The 19,634-nt window shown below is 41.6% G+C and overlaps 1 protein-coding gene across 1 annotated transcript; it reads right to left on the bottom strand.

Annotated features, from left to right (window-relative positions):
• Positions 1–1,832: 1,832 nt before the first annotated feature.
• Positions 1,833–18,968, bottom strand: fam120b (family with sequence similarity 120 member B). Its single transcript, XM_083919214.1, has 15 exons — positions 18,898–18,968; positions 18,427–18,564; positions 16,939–17,129; positions 16,579–16,712; positions 16,245–16,367; positions 15,890–16,081; positions 14,532–14,796; positions 14,269–14,449; positions 13,928–14,029; positions 13,316–13,488; positions 10,897–10,989; positions 7,630–7,836; positions 7,337–7,472; positions 2,373–2,625; positions 1,833–2,259 (listed from the first exon to the last, which is right to left on the bottom strand). The coding sequence occupies exons 2-15, from the start codon at positions 18,560–18,562 to the stop codon at positions 2,229–2,231; spliced, it is 2,217 nt and encodes a 738-aa protein (XP_083775340.1). The 5' UTR covers positions 18,563–18,564; positions 18,898–18,968; the 3' UTR covers positions 1,833–2,228.
• Positions 18,969–19,634: the final 666 nt, after the last annotated feature.

The raw sequence follows: 19,634 nt of genomic DNA, 5'->3' as shown, positions 1-19,634 counted from the left end.
CCGCGTGTTTCCTCTTCTCCCTCTCCTCAATATAAACTTCTCTTCTCTCCTTTACACTCTTTCTGTCTTCCACTTTGCTTTTCCCCCTCTTCCTCTCTTTTTAACTTTCAATAGCTCGCTTCCTCTTCACCACAGAAAACATCCCTCCTCCTGTTTTTGTTATGTAGAAGGGGCAACTGGACCTAAGTCATGTTTGTGTGTGGCGTGCCCCGCCCTTGTCGCCCCTCCTCATGTACGCCCCACCACTCAACAGTTACTTACCCCAAATCACGCATGCACACACACACACACACACATTGTTGTTTCTTCTGATTGAGAGGAAAGACAGGGAGTGGACGTTTTGGTCACATCCCTTAGAAAGCTCTAATAATCACTGAGCTGGCTATATTCGCCAGTAAACAGAGAAGAAAAAGCCGAAGTTGCAAACTGAAGACATGCCCTGGCAATCTAACCACATCTACAGGAGAAAAATGGAGGGAGATCTTCAGGAATTAGGTTCAACTGGGCATGCTTTAATTTTTCTTGCATGTCAGCTCGTATTGGTCATGTTTCCTGCTGTGAACAGTGAAACCAGCTGATCATGTGAGTTAATTGTTCAATACATCAGAACTTATTCTGCAAAGGCGTTTAAATACCACCTTCGACAGAAACCACCTCTAGTGAGCGAAAACTTGTGTCAAAACTTTTATCAAATTTTGCTGTTTCCATTGAGCTTTATTTATTCAGGGGGAGAACACTGGGAGCAATGCTCTCTTTCAGGAACACCCTGATCACATTCACACAGTTACACATTCATAACAACCTGCTAGCCAATGAGCAGCTCCAATGGAGCGGTTTGGGGGTCATGGGCCTTGCTCAAGGGCACCTCAATGGTAGTAATGAGGGAAGCCCCCCAACCCCCTGAGGGAAGACACCACCTGATGTTTCCATGACATTTTGTAGTGAAGTCTACAGGATCTTCATACCTTCAGCATTTTTGGTGTATAATTGTTTTTAAGTACAAACTGGAATACATAATAATGACAAGCATATATCTATATGTCCATGTAAGTCATATAGCCTGTAGCAGCCTGTGTAATGAGAGGATCACTGAACTACTGGAGGATAAACTGATGTGACTTTCAGACAAACACCGTCTCACATCACTGTATTAACCCTCTGATTTCCCCTCATTTCTTTCCATTTGTTGAGAAATTCACATTTCTTTGCTGCTCTGCCTATGGGTCAAACACACACACTCAGTGGAACTTTCTCTACATCCTTTTCCTCTCTTTTACGACATCCACGGTGCTACAGGAAGACATTCTGCCTGACTGTAAAGGCTATACATTCCTCATCAACTTTCATTGTCAATGAGAATGCTCTGTAGTGCAGGACACTCATTTTATGATTGTGTGTATTTTACTTTATCTAGTTCTCACGGCATGTTTCACAAAATGATTCCCCGTATGTTTGATGGCATGGATGTGCAAAATAAATGCCAATAACCAGAAGAACGCCTTGTGTTTGTGATTCAAACTGGAAGGGAGCAGTATCCATGACAGACAAGACACATTCTTCTGTATATGAAAAAAAAATTGCCTCACTTTGTTTTTGACATGTCACAAACAACTCTTGGCATCAGTTTACAGAAGTGTATAGATCTGCTTTACTGATGCCACATTTCAAATGATATTTGATACCAGCATCACTGTTTCTCTAGTTAAAACCATTCCTTTAAAAGGATTATGTCAGTGGATACACAAGGCTTTTGAGATCTTTTCCCCTTTATTGTCAAAGATAAGAGGTGAAAACAGTCTTGAGGATTAACCATTAATCCACTCTCAGTGCATGTTTGAAGTGACTTGGTTCTGTGTTTGTTTGGTGCTCATGCATACTGTTCATTTTCTGTCACAGTGTGACAGGTAGCTTGCCCTGAGATAAAGGAGAGGCTTTAAATTTACCACGAAATGATCATCTTATTTTAGATGCACAAAAAGACGAATGCAGGTTAAATTGACAAATCAAATTATGTATTCCTAATCTCTTAACTCCTAACTGCCTCTTCTTAATCCCTATTTCTCTAGCTGCTGCATCCTTTTGACAAACATTCCTGACGGGTAATTCACTAATCAGTTTGTTCAGAGAAATTTGATTCCTTTCATCACGTCTTTTTCCATCCTCTTAACTCTTCAAATCCTCCCCTCTAATCCTCCTCTCCTCTCCTCTCTTCTCTGTTCGGGGTCGAATTATGTTCCTGGAGCCGGAGGCTGAGACCATCTGAGAGGAAAGGAGAGGAGAGGAGAGAGGATAAAGTGTGTCATTATATAGCAGATAAAAACAGAAGAAACATTAGAGAAGAAGAGGAACATCTCGCCCCACAGTGGTGTTACCTTGGAGCCAGCTGGTATCGCCCTCTGTTGCGGTGCAATCGCCCTCTGGACTGTTTTGGAGGACGGCTCATGTTCTGGGGCTCTACATCGTAGAAGTTAGGATAAGGTTGCGGATGCGGGGGGAAATGGCCTCCTCTGTTTTCACATTCACTCGAGTCTCCTCTTTCCCTCCATCCTCCTCCTGTCGTCTCTCCTCTTTCCCTCCATCCTCCTCCTGTCGTCTCTCCTCTTTCCCTCCAGCTCTCACCACCACCTGAATGTAAGAAACATAATAATTAAAGGCAGGAAAATATATTTTCTTAAAATGAGAAATTAGTCCTACATGAACACACAGTTTAAACGATTTCAGTTATTTCATGTTGGAGATTTCTGTCTGTGATTGTCTCACTGGATTGACGTGGACTGGGCTCTAATGGAAAAGTGTGTGATGTTGGGTATACTTGTGCTGCAATCAAAACTGACCACTGGCAGTCAAATCTGATCAGGTGCTAAAGTTGTGTCTCTTAATATTTAACCTGTTGAGTATTTAGTCTTGATATTTTGATGTTACAGAGAAATGCTTCAGCCAAAATTCTTTGTGTTTGAACCTTAAAGGTGTAATCTGTAAGAATTGAGGTATGTTGTTGTGGGCAGTTGCTTCGGTGGTGAGATTTAATTGCAAGCGCGCCTCTTGTAACTTAACAGACAAATAACTAGATGAAAATCTTACAGACTAAAACTTTAAAATACATTATACAGTGCTGTCACTTTCCTTAACTTGCAAAGTCAGGTTATAGCTCATTATTGGTGTTTATAAGACATTATTTAAATCCATTATTTATAATCTGTTATGATACGTCAGAGCGATTGTCTATGTGTCTTTATAGCTGGCTATAAAGATAATGTGCTGTGTAACTGTGAGGACTCGGATTCTACTTTCAAACACTGGTGTCACTTTGAATTTATAATACATTATGCCCACCGCTTATAATTAGAGATGCACCAATCTGTTACCTGGATCGGATATCGGCTCCGATATTGACTAATTAGCTGGATCAGATATTGAATGAATGAAGCCAATCAAGCATTACAATCCAGTCATTTCTTTTTTTATTAATATCATAAACAGAAAGTTAATTAAAACGTTGTTTGTTGGGATTCAGGCAGCTGCTATATTTAATATTACATTTTAAATATGTTTGCAGTGCACTTTACATGGAGGTGTTATATATCTGTTTTTGCTGCTAATGTCCACTTTGTTATTTGTTAATAAATAACATTAAGTTCATTTATATCTGTGTTCATTTGTTACCTTTTTTTTAACAAGGCTAAATGTTTATGTAAATCCTGATCACTCACATGGCAAGGTTCATTCATTCATCAGTGGGATCGGATCGGCCGATACGCTCAGCCCAGGTATCGATATCTGATCGGATAAAACTGGAGCGATGCATCTCTACTTATAATACTTTATAAACTTTGTTGTAAGTTTCATTATACTGTCTTATCAATTTACTTCTAATGCATTATACATAGACACACGCACGCACGCACGCACGCACGCACGCACGCACGCACGCACGCACGCACGCACGCACGCACGCACGCACGCACGCACGCACGCACGCACGCACGCACGCACGCACGCACACACACACACACACACACACACACACACACACACACACACACACACACACACACACACACACACACACACACACACACACACACACACACACACACACACACACACACACACACACACACACACACACACACACACACACACACACACACACACACACACACACACACACACACACACACACACAGCTTGTCGTCTCGTCTGTACGCAATTATTTCAAGGCTACCCACAGAACAGCCAAAAAAAACAAAAAAATGCCATATCACAGAGAACATACACACTCATCAAGTCTGACAAAAGAAAGGTTTCATGAAGCTAAACTAAGATGAAACATGTGTTTTGTATTAATGGTCTGTTGCTCTGCTATTAGTTACGAAATCGATAAACAGAAAGAAAGAGATACTCCTGTTGAGCTATCATTAAAATCTATTCTTGCTTTCGGAAAAGCTTGTGACGTACTTTTCACTTCAGGAACTTTGACACATGTGGCAGATGTTAAGTGCTTGAAATAAAACAACAAGTTTAGTCCTTGTCAAAGGGAGCTGTAGCCTGCTAGGCCAAATCAGGCCTCCGTCGTCCCGTCAGTCCACTGGGTGTGAAAGTACAGGAAAAACACACATGAAAGCATGCCCTGCTCAAGGGGATGTGTCAGTCAGGCCACAAGCACCAAAACTTTTTTTAAGGTCTGTTTCTGTGGTTTCTCAGATGGAGTTCAGACTAAAACCAAGAGAGAGAGAGCAAAATAAGATGAGAGATAAAGTTAGTTCGATGAAAGTGAACACTCTCAGAGGACAGATTGGAGGAGAGAGGTACATCACTACTCTCAGCCAAAATAAAATACTCTACAAATGGGAGCCAATCTGAAAATGAGGTTGTTTTCATTTACTTTTTGTCTTTTTGGACTGGGACAGCAGCTTTACTAGATTCACTGTTGGAGTTTAATTTTAAGTGCAGGCGGGCAGAGGAGATATTTGCTGAGGAGACTAAACATCAGGCCTGATTCCAAACAAAAACCAAATTGGGCCCTCAACGATACCACATAGCGCCACCACTGCTCACACACACACACACACACACACACACACACACACACACACACACACACACACACACACACACACACACACACACACACACACACACACACACACACACACACACACACACACACACACACACACACACACACACACACACACACACACACACACACACACACACACACACACACACACACACACACACACACACACACACACACACACAGAGAGAGAGACACAGAGAGAGAGACACACAGACACATCCCCACAGTTCTGTAGTAATGATTGGTGTCTGCGTCTGGCAGAAATGAAGCACTGAGGTAGAAAGAGTGTATAACCTTCCATCTATAAACCCAGAAACATCCTCATGAGACCCACAAGGGTTGACTTGGGCAAAATGCAGACAGCTCGGCGCAATTCGAAAGACTCTGCGCCAACATGACATGCAGAGAAACAGTCGCAAAAGGTTTACAAGTCACGGGGGTTGAACAGAAACTACGGGGTTCACGTTTCATAAGCTACTGCTGAGTCTTCTTCTGAGATTGACCACCGAGCAGAACAAGTTTTGTACCAACGGAGAGCTCAACTTGGCCTACAGACCACAGTGAAGAGCGTCATACACACAAAACAGAGTAATAGGTGTGGGTGTGGACGAATATATTTGAAAATCTGTGTGTAAAAAAGGGGAAAGGTGTCTGGAGAGTGTCAAGGCTCTGCACACAGCAGCAGAGCGAGAACAGCAGTGTAAATGTAAGGGAAAAGAACAGAGAGGGTGAAGTTAAGAATAATAAAAGAGGATGAGGAGTTTAACAGAGGGGAACGACTGAGGGGAAGGGGAGCACAAAGAGGGGAGAGACAGAAGAGAGGTCTGTAATCAGTTGGTCTTGTTGTGTGTCTTAAAATAGAGCTCTCGCAGCCTATAAACAGAAACCTACTATTACTAGTGCACTGACAAAGCAAGTCTGGGATCCAAGTGAGCACACGCACACACGCGCACACGGGCGCACACACGCACGCCTTGGTATGCATTAAAGCCGCAGCACACATGGAGCTCGTTACAGCGCGGCCCTCTGGGTAATGTGGTTCTGTGAGGGGCACCAGAGAAACTACAACCACAGAAGAACTGTCAGATTAAAATGCTGCTTCTCTGTTTGCCTCCAGGAGTATTTTCATCAGATTTTCATATGAGCCACAATGGGTTTTTTTTTCCCATACTTTGGACAGCGATTAGAAATAAAGACTAGTTTCAAAACATTTAATAGAATTACAAGAGCATAAAAATAAACAGATATCATAACATTACTTTTATTAAGGTTTTTTTTTTTTTTTTTTGGGGGGGGGGGGGTATTTTGCTATTTCAATTCATTGGAAATTTCACAGTACAGCAAAGAAACACGTGAAGATAAAGAAGGATGTGACATGCATGCATGCGACAAAGGTCCCCAGCCAGATTTGCACCAAGGACACTGTGGTTAAATATAGCATGCAGCATCTTAACCGCTAGGCCACCAGGGCGCCCAAGAAACACCATAACATTTCTTAATTCGGGTCAAAACGTTTTTCTCTCTCTGACCTTTATTTAACCAGGATGGTCACAAGAACAAAAACTCTTTTTCCCCAGAGTTCGAGCCAAAATAGCAACATAATTATGTTAAACAACACACACAGTATCGACATTCTCAGACAGAGTGAGTGTTGAGTGAGAGTAAGGAAGGAGAAAACACACAGCAACTCCGCAAATATGAAGATAAAGAAACAACTGAACTTTCTCATTTCAGTGCTTACACTGATGAGACATGATTTTGTGGTTAAAATCAACAAACATTAATATAGAAAAGACTTTCTTATGTTTTGATTAAGTCTGTGGGTAACGTGTCAGTTATTTTTTTTGCCTTGTCACTGCTTTATTTCATCGTATAACTGAATATTGACAGGAAACAGGGGAGAGAGACGGGATGACCTGCAGCAAAGGGCTGCAGGCCGGAGTCGAAACCGGGCTGCTGCTGCGAGGACTTTTAGCCTCTGTATATGGGGCGCCTGCTCAACCACTGAGCCACCAGGCATTATTTTAAAATGTTTTAGATATTTACAGCAACATCTTTACAAACAAAACTCTGTTGAGACAAAACTTTGTTTACACATGTTCAGTGACCCAAAGATGACAAAAAAACACTGGTGATGGACATAATGACAACCGTTCACAAGGGGAAAGAAAGTGTTGACTTGCACTCATATCTGTGAAAGGTGGGTGGCAGAAGTAGTAGGATGCTAGTGATTCAGTCAGAATTATGTCTCACCTGTGAATCTGGGTTCTGGTGTGGTTCTGTGACTTTGTTCTGGTGCATTGGGTCTGGACTGCAGGACTCTGCCTCTTTTCCTGCAGGTTTCTGTAAGTTTCTCTCTCAAGCAGAGAAACAGGGACAAGCAGGACGGCTGGAGACGCAGAAAACAACACACTCTGGATTACAAATGTATCATTCTGTTCATACATCGAAAAAAATACAGAAAATCATGCAACAGTTGCGCGCACACGCACACGCACACGCACACGCACACACAAACACATTATTGTTTTTCTGTCTCCACTCACATCGCTGTCCAGCAACACAGTCTTCTCTGTGCCGCAGTGTGCCAGCAGGTATTTTGAGTGGAACAGCCGTCCATCGAAGCTGTGCCAAGGCATCAGGGCAGCGGTGGGCAGCGGGTAGCCGCTGGCACAGTTGGCACCCAGCAGGTGGCTCAGCCCTCGGACGTAGAGAGATCCCAGCTGCACCGCACGACTGGATAGCACAGGCAGCTGATAATTGGAGGAGGACAAAAGTTTGATCTAAATCTTATGTAAATAAACTGAAAACTGAAAACAAAAATAATAATAATAATAAAGCAAAAATGATTGTACCATTGCAGGCCAACAAAAAAATAATAATATAACATGGAAAATAAAAACACAATTTAAGCAAAAGATCCTGGTTTGAATCCGGGCTGGGGCCCTTCTGTGTGGAGTTTGCATGTCCAGGGTGTGCCCAGCCTCGCCCGATGTTAGCTGGGATCGACTCCAGCCCCCCCCCCAATTTACATTTGGTTGGTAACACACCTTTATCATGAGGCTTGATACTTTGGAGTATGGGCACTTTCATGATGACACAACCATGACTGGAGCAACAGAGACAAAAAACATCCTTTAGGTCAAAGTTTCACAAACCAAAGACCAGATCCTCTGCAGCAGCTCACCACGCGGCCGCTCACTCTACCATAAATGAAGACCGAGCTGTGTTGTTTAGTAGATACGGTAATAATTTACATTATATTTTATCTACGTTATAGAAGGACAATAAATGAGCCTTTACTTATCTTCATAAATCCATTTGCAAGCAGTCTCTCTCAGCAAATGGAGTTACTTTGCAGTGTGTCATGATTGCTCAATAATATCAATCATTTTGGCTCATCCTCACCCACGCTGACATGTTTGTCATGACATCCACATTCAAATGGCTCGTTAAACTTAATAGGAAAAGAAGTGGAGGTTGAGGCCTCCATGACAACTTTAACTTCAATCAACACACCACAAATATCTTCCTGTAGCGTAGCATCATTCAAAACAGTCCCGCTGCAAAGAGACATCTGTTTCTTCAATATGCTCATTTTCACCACCCGGAACAAATTTCTCAAAATTTTACTCACAGCTGCTAAAATAATTGGTGTTTCCTTACCCCAATTTGCACAACCTTATCTGCTCAATCCTGACACACAAATCACAGAGTCATACACAACTCAGACCACCCACCTCACTGTCACTAGCAAACTATCTAGCTAGGTATAATTGACTGGCTGGTGTCTTTGTCTAGATTAGTTTACTGCAAAAAATGTACAAATTCATTCCACACAAATATGTAAGTAAAATAAGGCCTTAGACTTTTTTTTTAAGAATTAATACACTACAAATTGTTGCAAGTTTAACTAATGAAATGGGGTGTAAATATATAAATATTTAAAATGGATCCAGTTATGATAGTTTGAGTTGACCCATTAAAGGAAAAACAGGAGGAAGGTTAAGTCGTTGGTTTACTGTTTGAAACTGGAGAGCATCAAAGAAAAAGAAGATGAGGATGATGAAGAAGAAGCAGTAGCAGTCGATAACAGCAGGCAGATGTTCTCTATGCTTCCTGCTCTCACCTGTCCTCTGGCAGATAGCACTGATAACAGTGATTATGTGCGCACGCACACACACACACACACACACACGTACACACACCCCCTGCCTGCCACCTGCTTCCAGTCAAACACAGCTTCACCTTCAGAAAACAATGAACCACTGGACAGATACAAATGCCTGAAGGAGCAGACAAACACACGAAGAGAGAGAAAAAAAAGAGATAAAGAGCAACGTTAAGAGAGAAAGAAAAAAGAGAAAGTGAAGTGGAAGAATATGAGAACACACAAAGTGAGAGAGACAAAGACAGAAATGTTTGTGTGTGTGTGTGTCCAGTGGGGCGGAGTGTGCTTGGTGTAAATAGCTCCATGTGGTGAGCGTCAGCCAGGACAGACAGGCGTCTGTCGGCAGCACATTCTCCCTGACACTAACACACACACCAAATTTTTATTTTTAAAAATGATTGTTTTTGGTGCGTCATGGAAAATTAAGACGTGGGTTTTGAGTTTGTGCTGTGATGCGCTGAAGGGAGTTTGTTACTCTACACACACAAATATTATCTAACCTACCTCTGGTGAGTATATTCATGCATTTAGTGTGTGTGTGTGTGTGTGTGTGTGTGTGTGTGTGTGTGTGTGTGTGTGTGTGTGTGTGTGTGTGTGTGTGTGTGTGTGTGTGTAGTTAATCCAAACACTAGTCACTCACTTAACCCCCTCATGTAGCTCTGAACTTCGCCCAGACAGCATATTCAAATCAACGCCCAGCCCTAATTATTGTGTAGAAAACAGGCGAGCAGCAAAAATACAAATTACTAGACATAAGTATGGTAATTAAGCAGTAAAAATAAATGGGGCTACAACAAGACTGCAAACAGTGCAGCCGTTTTCCCAGAGAATGGAAAAGCACAGCTGACTCTCTGATACTCGTATCTGTAAGAGCTCACAGGTCAGACTGACAGGGTGAGGAGACAGATGTGATGATGCTGCCTCGCTGAGTGACACTTCGTCTAGATTAAGACTGCCACTGTCTTTTTTTTACAATTCTATCAATCATTTAGTAAAAATTGTGAAAAAGCCAGTTACACATTACCGGAGCCCAACGTGTGTATTCAATTCACAGTGACGTAACAAGTTCTGCCAGCGTCTGCAGGCTGTTTTACTTTCATACACCACCAGTATTCTTTTAAGATGATAATATCCGCTATAACAAGTGCAAAATAGTTCACACATGTGAACTTTAACTACAGCTGCGTCAGATATATGTGTATTCATTACATTTATATTACACTCATAACACAGAATCTGGAAACGTATGCACTTTCATTTTTTACCTTGGTTGACATTTGATTTTTAAAGATATGTAATGAAAAAAATAACATTTGCAACACAACCACACTGCAATTTAACCATAGTTGTTTTGGGGTTTTTTTTGTTTATTTATTTGTTTTTTTGGAGACACAATCAGCAGCTTATTTTTGTTTTCTCCGCATTTTTCAATTACTGGAAACATTTTCTGAACCGTGTTTGCCACAAGAGTACCTTGTTTACTGTAAACTGTGAGGGACATTGTCTTCTTGCAGCAGGAAACTCAACTTTAGGGAGATGTATTGGGGCAAAGTGAGTGAAAATCAGAAAACTGCGTCTATTTTTGCTTGAAAAAAAAAAAAAACAGTGGGCCATAATGTGTGTGTTTGTGTTCATAACTGACCTTGATCTGTTGAAGCTCATGAGGGGATTTTAGTCTCAGACACACAACCTGACTCAGATAAGCATCCACGTCCTCCTGAGACAAAGTTTGAACCTGAACGAACACACACACACACACACACGCACGCACACGCACACACGCACGCAAGCACGCACACGCACACACAGGAAAATATGGTCAGCCAGTTCAATCATATCGGAGTGTGTGTTCTTCTGTGTGGGTCAGTTTGTTTTGTCTGCTCTTTATGCAACTATTCAAAAGAGACAGAAACTATGCTAAATGCAGAAACATGGCTGGCCAGTTGTGTGTACAAAACAAACAAACCCTGAAGCTATTTAAACTGAAGAGTGATGAGGGAATGTGAATACACGGTGATCAGACAACAACAGCTACTGTTGTCTGTCAGCCTGACGACTCATTTAACGGGCCGGCTGTCTGTCTGTCGGTCCTTCATCCACTGAAATGAGGTCTGCTTCGTTGACCTTTGTCAACTGTGCAACTCAACTTAAAAACAAAACAAAAAACAGGTCTAACTTTACATTAATGAGATGCGTTTTCCGCCGACGGTTCGGCTGCTGTCCGAATGTTGATGTGGAGCTCGTTCCACCATTTGGGAGCCAGGACAGCAAACAGTTGTGATTTACATGTAAAAGTCTGTTTACAAATCTTGTATTTTGTGGCTACAGAGGAAGCTACACAAAGTCCAAACAAGTGATGTCGGGGGGACTGTTGACCATCAAGGTGCATTTAATGAAAGCCCCAGGTTTTAACAAGTAAGAAGAATGCATGGAATGAAAAAGATAATATCTCTCGTTCTGCTGTTTTGATTTTGATCCATTTTATTTTAGATGAGACCAGCAGATCTACAGCTTTCTTTGTCTGTCGGTCGACAAAAGTTTCCCTACCCTTTGGTGGCCAGTTTTCCCCCTTGGAGGCTGAAGTTTCACATGGAGGGCGTGTGTGTGTGTGTGTGTGTGTGTGTGTGTGTGTGTGTGTGTGTGTGTGTGTGTGTGTGTGTGTGTGTGTGTGTGTGTGTGTGTGTGTGTGTGTGTGTGTGTGTGTATACATGAACGTACATGGTCGCAGCCATTGCAAATTTGCGATTGTTTTACTCTCCATCGTTTGTCCGACAATGTTATTGTATAATACAAGTGCTACACTACATACACAAAGATGTTTGGATATAAGCGTTATTTTAAACTATGCAAGACAAGACAAATCTCCTAAGCACTTTGAAAACTTAAGATAACATTTGAGATTCATTTTGTTGAAGATCTAACTTTGTTTCAGAACTTTTTGTTATGGATTTGATAAATGAAAGTAGAGTATAATTTTTGTTTAGGTTCTGCAATATGACGCATGCACCTTTATCCAGGTTATGTGATCCTGTGACGTCAATGCAAAATGTACAAACCAAAACCATAAATGTTGAAAACAAGGCATTACAAAAGGATTACAAACAGCACACATGTTTATAGTTTAAAATGTACAAACAAGATAGGGACACAATTGTAGTAAGGTGAATTAAGAAATGGCTCTTAAGATATTCAAAGCCCCAGGGTGGTTATCAGAGCAGTTGTTGACGTTGGAGCTGGAGTTACAGAGACCAGTGTCTGCGGCTAAACTGGGCACTCAGTGGGTGATAGTGGCTACCATTAAGCCATAAACAACACAGAAGAGACTGTCAACAAGTGGTGTTTTACTTCAAATCACACGTTGACAAAAGAGTGGAATAAGTGTTATATATGTTATAGATGTATTACCCAAATCAAAAGCTGACTTATGTGTTGAATTGTCACCAACTACATTTGGTCTTTTGTTTTCTGTTTACATAAATCACCAGGTGTAGCTTTACACTCATACACTGGCATTATCTTGACTGAAATGGCTACAAACTGATGCCATTGTGCTTCATTAAACAGCTTAACACATTCACTGACGGCTAAGCCAAACATGCAGCCTAACCAACGGAAATCAAAGCAGTCACATCAATCACAGTGAAGTACCCATTTCTACTGATGTTTTCTGCCACTGGAACAACCAATGTGACTCAAGATAAGGTTGTAATGGAATAAACATTGGCATAACATAAGAGAACATAACTTACATGTATTTTCAATTAAAATAAAAGTCAACTGCATTTTCCATTCGTCAAATACTGGCTGATACATTTACAGAATAAGTCCCACAATCAAATAATTAGGGTGTTTGTACAAATCGGGGATTGGGGTTTTCAGTTTCTCTTTTCCCCCAAAGGATTATAGTATGTAGTTTCTACCTTTTCCTGTTTACTGCATTTAACTTTTATTGAATAAATATCCTCCTCAGTATTCATTTGCATTTAGCTTATGATCTCTGTTTTATTTCTTTTCAGTACCCACTTAAAACTATCAGAGAAACAAAAAAGAGCTGACACTACCTGGAGGACTATGTAAGTGACCAGACAGAGAGCAGCCAGGAGAGAGTCTTCAATAGCTCCGTACAAGTCGGAGATCTCCTGGCAGTCAAAGACTGAGAGGAAGCACGTTAGGCGAAGAGAAGAAGCTTCGGGATCAGTGCTGAACCATAACAAGTCCAGACTGGGCTGCTCACCTACACATTCAGACATAGAGAAAAAAACATGGCATGAAATGAGACAAATGTCTTTAATGTATTAAGTATAACCAGCGGCAACAGGGTGTTGGTCTGAAACTAGTTTAATTGCATCATTCCTAGGAAACACTGGAAATGTTTCTATAACCAAATTACCATTTTGTTTTTGTTGTTGTGTTTCTTATCTGGTGCTTTGTAAACTTAAAATGCATTAAGATGCATTATGTCTTTTGCAATTTAAGATGCATCATGTCTATCTTAAAATGTCTATCATCATCCCAGCGAGAAAAAAAATCAACAGAACTGTGACACAAAAAAACCTCATCTTCTTTACTTTGCATCAGCTGGTGCAACAATAATTTAAATCATTTTTTGTTTAATTTTAACCTGAGACAAAGAATACAGAGACCAGTATATGAAGAAAGTAGCAAGTACATACACGGGAGGCTGAGTGGGAGAGCGTGGACCATGTCAGGTTCCTTCAGAGGGTTTCCAGGGTAGACAAACCATTCCCTGATCGCTGGAAGGTCGACATGGCTGCCTGAAAACACGCAAAGTCAAGGTTAGACTTTGATCGACTTTGCACCATTGTATGGAGAAAACAAAAAACATTCTTGTCTTTGTTTTTCTAACTACCCTTTCAATCACCACTATGGATGAACATGTGTCTGATTGGGACTTCATTCCTGTTGTTTTCTGACTGTGTATGGTGTTGCCAGAGTGCATCTGTGTGTGTGGTTGTGTGTGTGTGTTTGACCTCTGGTAAGTTCACTGTCCTACCATCATGCCCGTGTAGCAGCAGCCCATAGATGCGTTGTCTGCAGGGCTTGTAGACGAGGGCCTGAGGCAGTAACTCAGCGTTCTTCTCGTCCTCCAGAGTGTTGCTACATTCAATGACTCCCTCACAAACAACACCGTAAACCATGAAACCCTCTGCTGCTACATGCTTCTCTCTAAAGGCCTGGAGAAAAACACAGCTTAAAACATAGTAAATAAATGTGACATTTTTTACTCTCAAAACAGAAATGAGGTACAGAACATACCTTAAATATTTCTGGACTAACATGTTTTTCAAAGGCAGAGGGATGAGCAGAGATGTTGCCTCGCTGAAGAGCTTCCTGTCCAGAGAGTAGGTAGCAGTGAACTCCCCTCTTCAGGAGCTCTCTTTCAGGAGCTGACAGATTCAGAGATTGAAGGACATGCCCAGTCTCTCGCTCCTCTCTGCCCCACAAGGAGCTCACAAGGTGGGATACAGCTAGCACCATCTGCCCCTGAGGAGCGCCAGAGTGTCGTGTGGGACTGTTTATCCTGGGCAACAATAAAATTACTGTTACGTAATGTTGAGGGCTATCCTTGATTAAAGAAATTCTTGGTCTACTAACACTCATACGGTTTTGGCGACTAATCTATTAGTTGGTTTAAATTGACAGATCTGTAAAACTGAGTTTCTCCACAAAGAATCATACAAAAGTCTCACTTTTAAACTTATGTTTACCAGAGATGTGTTCATAAGTTTGTTGGAAAAAAGTAATTCAGAATGAAAAAAAGCATTTAAAAAAATTACTAAATGACTTATGACACCTTAGTTGACTGATACCAAGTGTCTGATTAGAAGAGTATTCAGCCCGAATATTGTCCTCATCTACACTTTAACTAAGTTGTATCACCATCAAAACAGGATTAGGTGTTTTTTCAAGGCTTGAAAAGAATTTCATGCAACATTATTCAAAACATTATGAATGGATGCATCCAGAATTCATGTTCTTACAACTAAACACAGTCAAAGGTTAAGAGAGAAAATTAAATTTCAATATTCATTAACTTCCCTGCATGTCTCACAGTGATTACCTCCTAAGGCCCACCCTCTTCCTCCTGCCTGACCTCTGACCTTCCCCCGACACATGCGCTGAGAGAAATGCTGCGTTCCGGTGACATGGAAAGTCCGAAGTTTCGGACCTCCAACTAGGCAACGTTCACTGGAAAGCCTGTCAAAGTGGATCCTTGTACTAGTGAATTCGAGGGAGATCGACCTAACCCGAATTTCGCTAGTAGGAGGTTCCACTTTGACAGGCATTCAAGTGCACTTTGCATAGTTGGAGGTCCGAAACTTCGGACTTTCCATGTCACCAGAACGCAGCATGAGCAGGGCAAGTGAAACGGAGCGACGGGTGACAGGCAGGAAGCTCAGCAAATAATTTTATTCGGGCCGAGTAAAATGATTGTTCAGACTTTTATCAAAAATACATGAGAATTTAATATTTTTGAGTTTTAACACCTGGTGAATTTCTTTAACATTTTAGTGTGCCATACGCTTATTAGGAGCATTTTAAGATTACAAAGGAAACGTGTAAAAGTGCAAGAAAAGTAAGAGTTGCTTCAACAGAGAGAAACCCCCAGATACCTGTATGTTGCCATTGCTTTGTTCCTGATGTGCTGCATCTGTTCCTCTGTCACCACATCGTTACCTAGGAGACAGGCCAGCAGTGGTAGCTGGGTCACAGTTAATCCGATGGTTCGGCAGAGCCTCCGACGGTCGTACAGGACAGTGGTGAGGCTGTCTATCCGCAGCTTTGCCACAGACAAGTAGGGGGCACTAAAAAGATAAAACATGCTCAGATCAAACAGTTTTTCCACATTTTCAATGACTTAACAATAACATGAAGTCATAGAATCTGTGAAGTCTCTCTGCAGCAATTTTAAAGGTTTTTTTTAATCCAACAAATTCACAAAAGTATAACATGATAATTTTGACAAACCTGTCGTATATGATAAAGTCTGAGTCCTGTCCCAGAATCCCCATACTACCATGCTGCCAAGCATAGTTGGCAATCTCATAGTCAGCCTCCTGCACAGAGCAAAACACTTCCTGACCCAAAGACCTGTAAACAACAATGAAACCTACAAATAAGAAAGTAATATCAAACAAAAACACTGACCATAATTCCACAGTTAACATAAACAACAAGAACCATCAACGCACATCAGATTGAACAACATCTAATGAAGAATAGTCTTTTAAATTCATTAATTTAATTATCAGAGTATACATTTAGTACAAGACGGCAACTGCATGGTTTTATGAATGCTCACCTGAGAGCAAAAGGTGTGAATGTCGCCAGACCAGAAGGCAGACAAAATAGCTCTCTTCCAGGCTGCTCTCTGTGCGCCTTAATGTGACAAAATATTTTAGAAACTTCCCCGTTCACTCTGTGTCTCCTCTTCACCTGTGGGCAAAGGAGGATTGTTGTGTACAGGAGGTTGATCAGTTGAGTAAACTCCACGATCTGCGAGTTCAGAGTTCAATACATCATGCTTACGTGTTCTAAAAACTCAATAAGCATCTAGTACCACAGGAAGTAATCTTTCAACAAACTCTGTAACTAAAGACCGTAGCGGACCGACAACATGATTAAGTTCAAATATTTGTGTTCACAGTGTTTCTTTCCTCACCCACTCCCGTCTCTTCTTTTCTTCCACCACTCCGTCGAAGAAGAAGACCAGTCTGATGCCTGCTGAGGTGAAGGCATCCACCCAGCCCTTTAGCACATCCTTATACTCCCTCCACTGCCCCCCACACACCCAGTCCTCACAGGAGTACCAGTGGCGCAGGCAGGCCATACCATCCACAACCAGTGTGGGGCCTAAATATGAGTGAAAGTGCACATGTAATAGAGACACACCCCCTATAAAAGACAGGAACTAGTTTAAAAAGCTTACATCCATTGGATCATCAAAACATTTTCCCCAATTGCTGACTGACGTTTGGATAGCTAGCCTCGACTGTCACTGATTAAACTTTGTATTCCTGTTAGCACTACTCTTATCTTTGAAACTACTAGCTTCACAAACGCTTATTCTATGTAATCTGTGGTAAACTATTGAATTCAATTGTATCAAAGTGCCAAATCATAACAAAATGTATCTCAAGACACTTTACATATAGAGTAGGTCGATATCACACTCTGACTTATGATTTTTTAAATAATAATAATAATAATAATAATAATATTTATATACAGTATTTATCCAGCAATCATGTGAACACAGTAGCGATGAAAATCTTCTTTTTAACAGGCAGGAACGTCCAAACAGCAGTGTTGCTTTTATAAATTATGCAACTACCAGCAGGTTTTAAATGAGAAATACTGAACAAATCTATAAATGCTTTCAGCAGTATCATGGTATACATATCTATATCCGGCTGTTAGGTCTGATGTAACACCCTTTCAAATACAATTTCCGGGTCCAAATGCTCCATTGAAAGAAAGCAGACACAACAGCCGAACATGTGAACAATTACAATCACCTCTAACGTAACTTAGACATCTTTTTCATCCATAAGAAAGAGGTAAAATGGCAATTGTGTTCTTTTTTTAAAACTCAGATCTGTACAAACAATAGGGAACTCAGTACTGAGGCGTAGTAGAAATACGAGGCTCGGACCCGGAAATCATATTTTGAGAGGGTGTTACGTCACGACTTAACAGCTGGATCATGAATTATATTGGAAACAGGAAATAAAGTGAAGAAATCATCATCATCATCAAATGCAATAAAATCCAATGAAGGCCACGTTCAAAGATGATGCCACGCACACGCACACACACGCGCACACGCACACGCACACACACACACACACACACACACACACACACACACACACACACACACACACACACACACACACACACACACACACACACTCTTTATGGCCCTGAAATGAGGATAGAGACAGAATATTTTACAGGTTTGTAGTTTATATCAAAATAAAGGTTGTGTGCCTGTAACCATTGAATGACACCGTAGAATAGTGTTTAGTTACTTAGTGACTAACATCCCCATCTCCTCCCTGACTTAACAAGAGTAAAGAAGACCAAAACACATCAGTTTTAAGACACATCCACTGCCAAACTACTGGCACACTGACATGAACTCAACTGTTAGTGTTTGCTGTGGTTTTGCAGCCTTGCTGGTTCCTGGCAGCCTGTTGTGCAGCCATCTCTTTCAGGTCCACAGGCACACAGGCTTCTGGGCAGCAGCGGTCCATAAAGTACTGCAGACCTTTGACACCCATCCCTCCAGAGAAGAGACAGAGGGTATGCATAGACAACTGTTAAGGTAATGTAGCACTCAGATGCTAAATCATGCCATGCTCGTAACATCTTGTGTTTTAAGTATTTAAAGAGTGGGGGTGTTTCCCGTCGCTGCGGAACGATAAACACGATGTGACAGCTTCTTGTCAGGTTTATTCAGTGCAGCCTTGACTGGATGCTAACAGTTAGCTTAGCTTCTAGTCGCTAAACTCACCCATTCAGAGGCTGCTGTTGTTTCCTGACTCTACAGACCAGCTCAAGTTATGTCTGTTAACACTTTCACCCAGTAGCGTTGCTTCACACAGCAGATACTTACTTTCAAACGGTGGTGTGAACTAGCAGTGTGTATCCGTGTGTTGTGTTGATGTAAATTCAAATGACTTCCTATCATCTACGCGTGGCGTCATTACGTTGCAAAACAAAGCACACGTGCTCGGCGCAGCCCACAATGCAGCAGTATCCACACTGATGTTATCTGTGTGATTAAGCCAAATATAAAAGACTGTGCTGACCCAAAAATGTAATGTTCCCCCTGAAACACAGCTGACTAAGACCATCATTGTACTGGTGCTGTAATGAAAAAATAAACATCTTAATGTGGCATGAATGAGAATAGACCATTGAGGTTTTTGTGGGCTCGGTCCACCCATAATAACTCCCCAGGCTAGGATCAGAGACGGGCTAATTGCTCTCCAGCTCTCCTGGAGAATGGGGGCTCTTTTCTGGAGTCACAAGCTATTAGGTCTACCGTCTCAACACAAAGCACCCCCGTCCCTTCAACTCTATTGTCTGAGTGGAGCAGGAATAAAGAAAGCAACATATGCTGGATGTCAGTCCAGCTGTCAGCATCTGTCGTTCCTCAGCCAGATGCTCTGTGGACTGAAGAGGACAATCCACCCCTCCCAGTGAACTTATCTTCAAGGAGGGAGGAGCTGCGTTGTAAATCTGCCCCTCGCGATTGCACTGAAGAGCTAGGACCACTGGGCTCATGAAGACCACAAAGGAATTTTGGATTAAGACAAAATGCTTTTGCACCTCGGTTCCCAAAAACAC

This window comes from Echiichthys vipera (genome assembly GCF_963691815.1).
Source record: "Echiichthys vipera genome assembly, chromosome: 1".
NCBI classification, from domain to species: Eukaryota; Metazoa; Chordata; class Actinopteri; order Perciformes; family Trachinidae; genus Echiichthys; species Echiichthys vipera.
The sequence above is the reverse complement of the archived record's forward strand: the minus strand, read 5'-3'. Positions and strand labels throughout refer to the sequence as shown.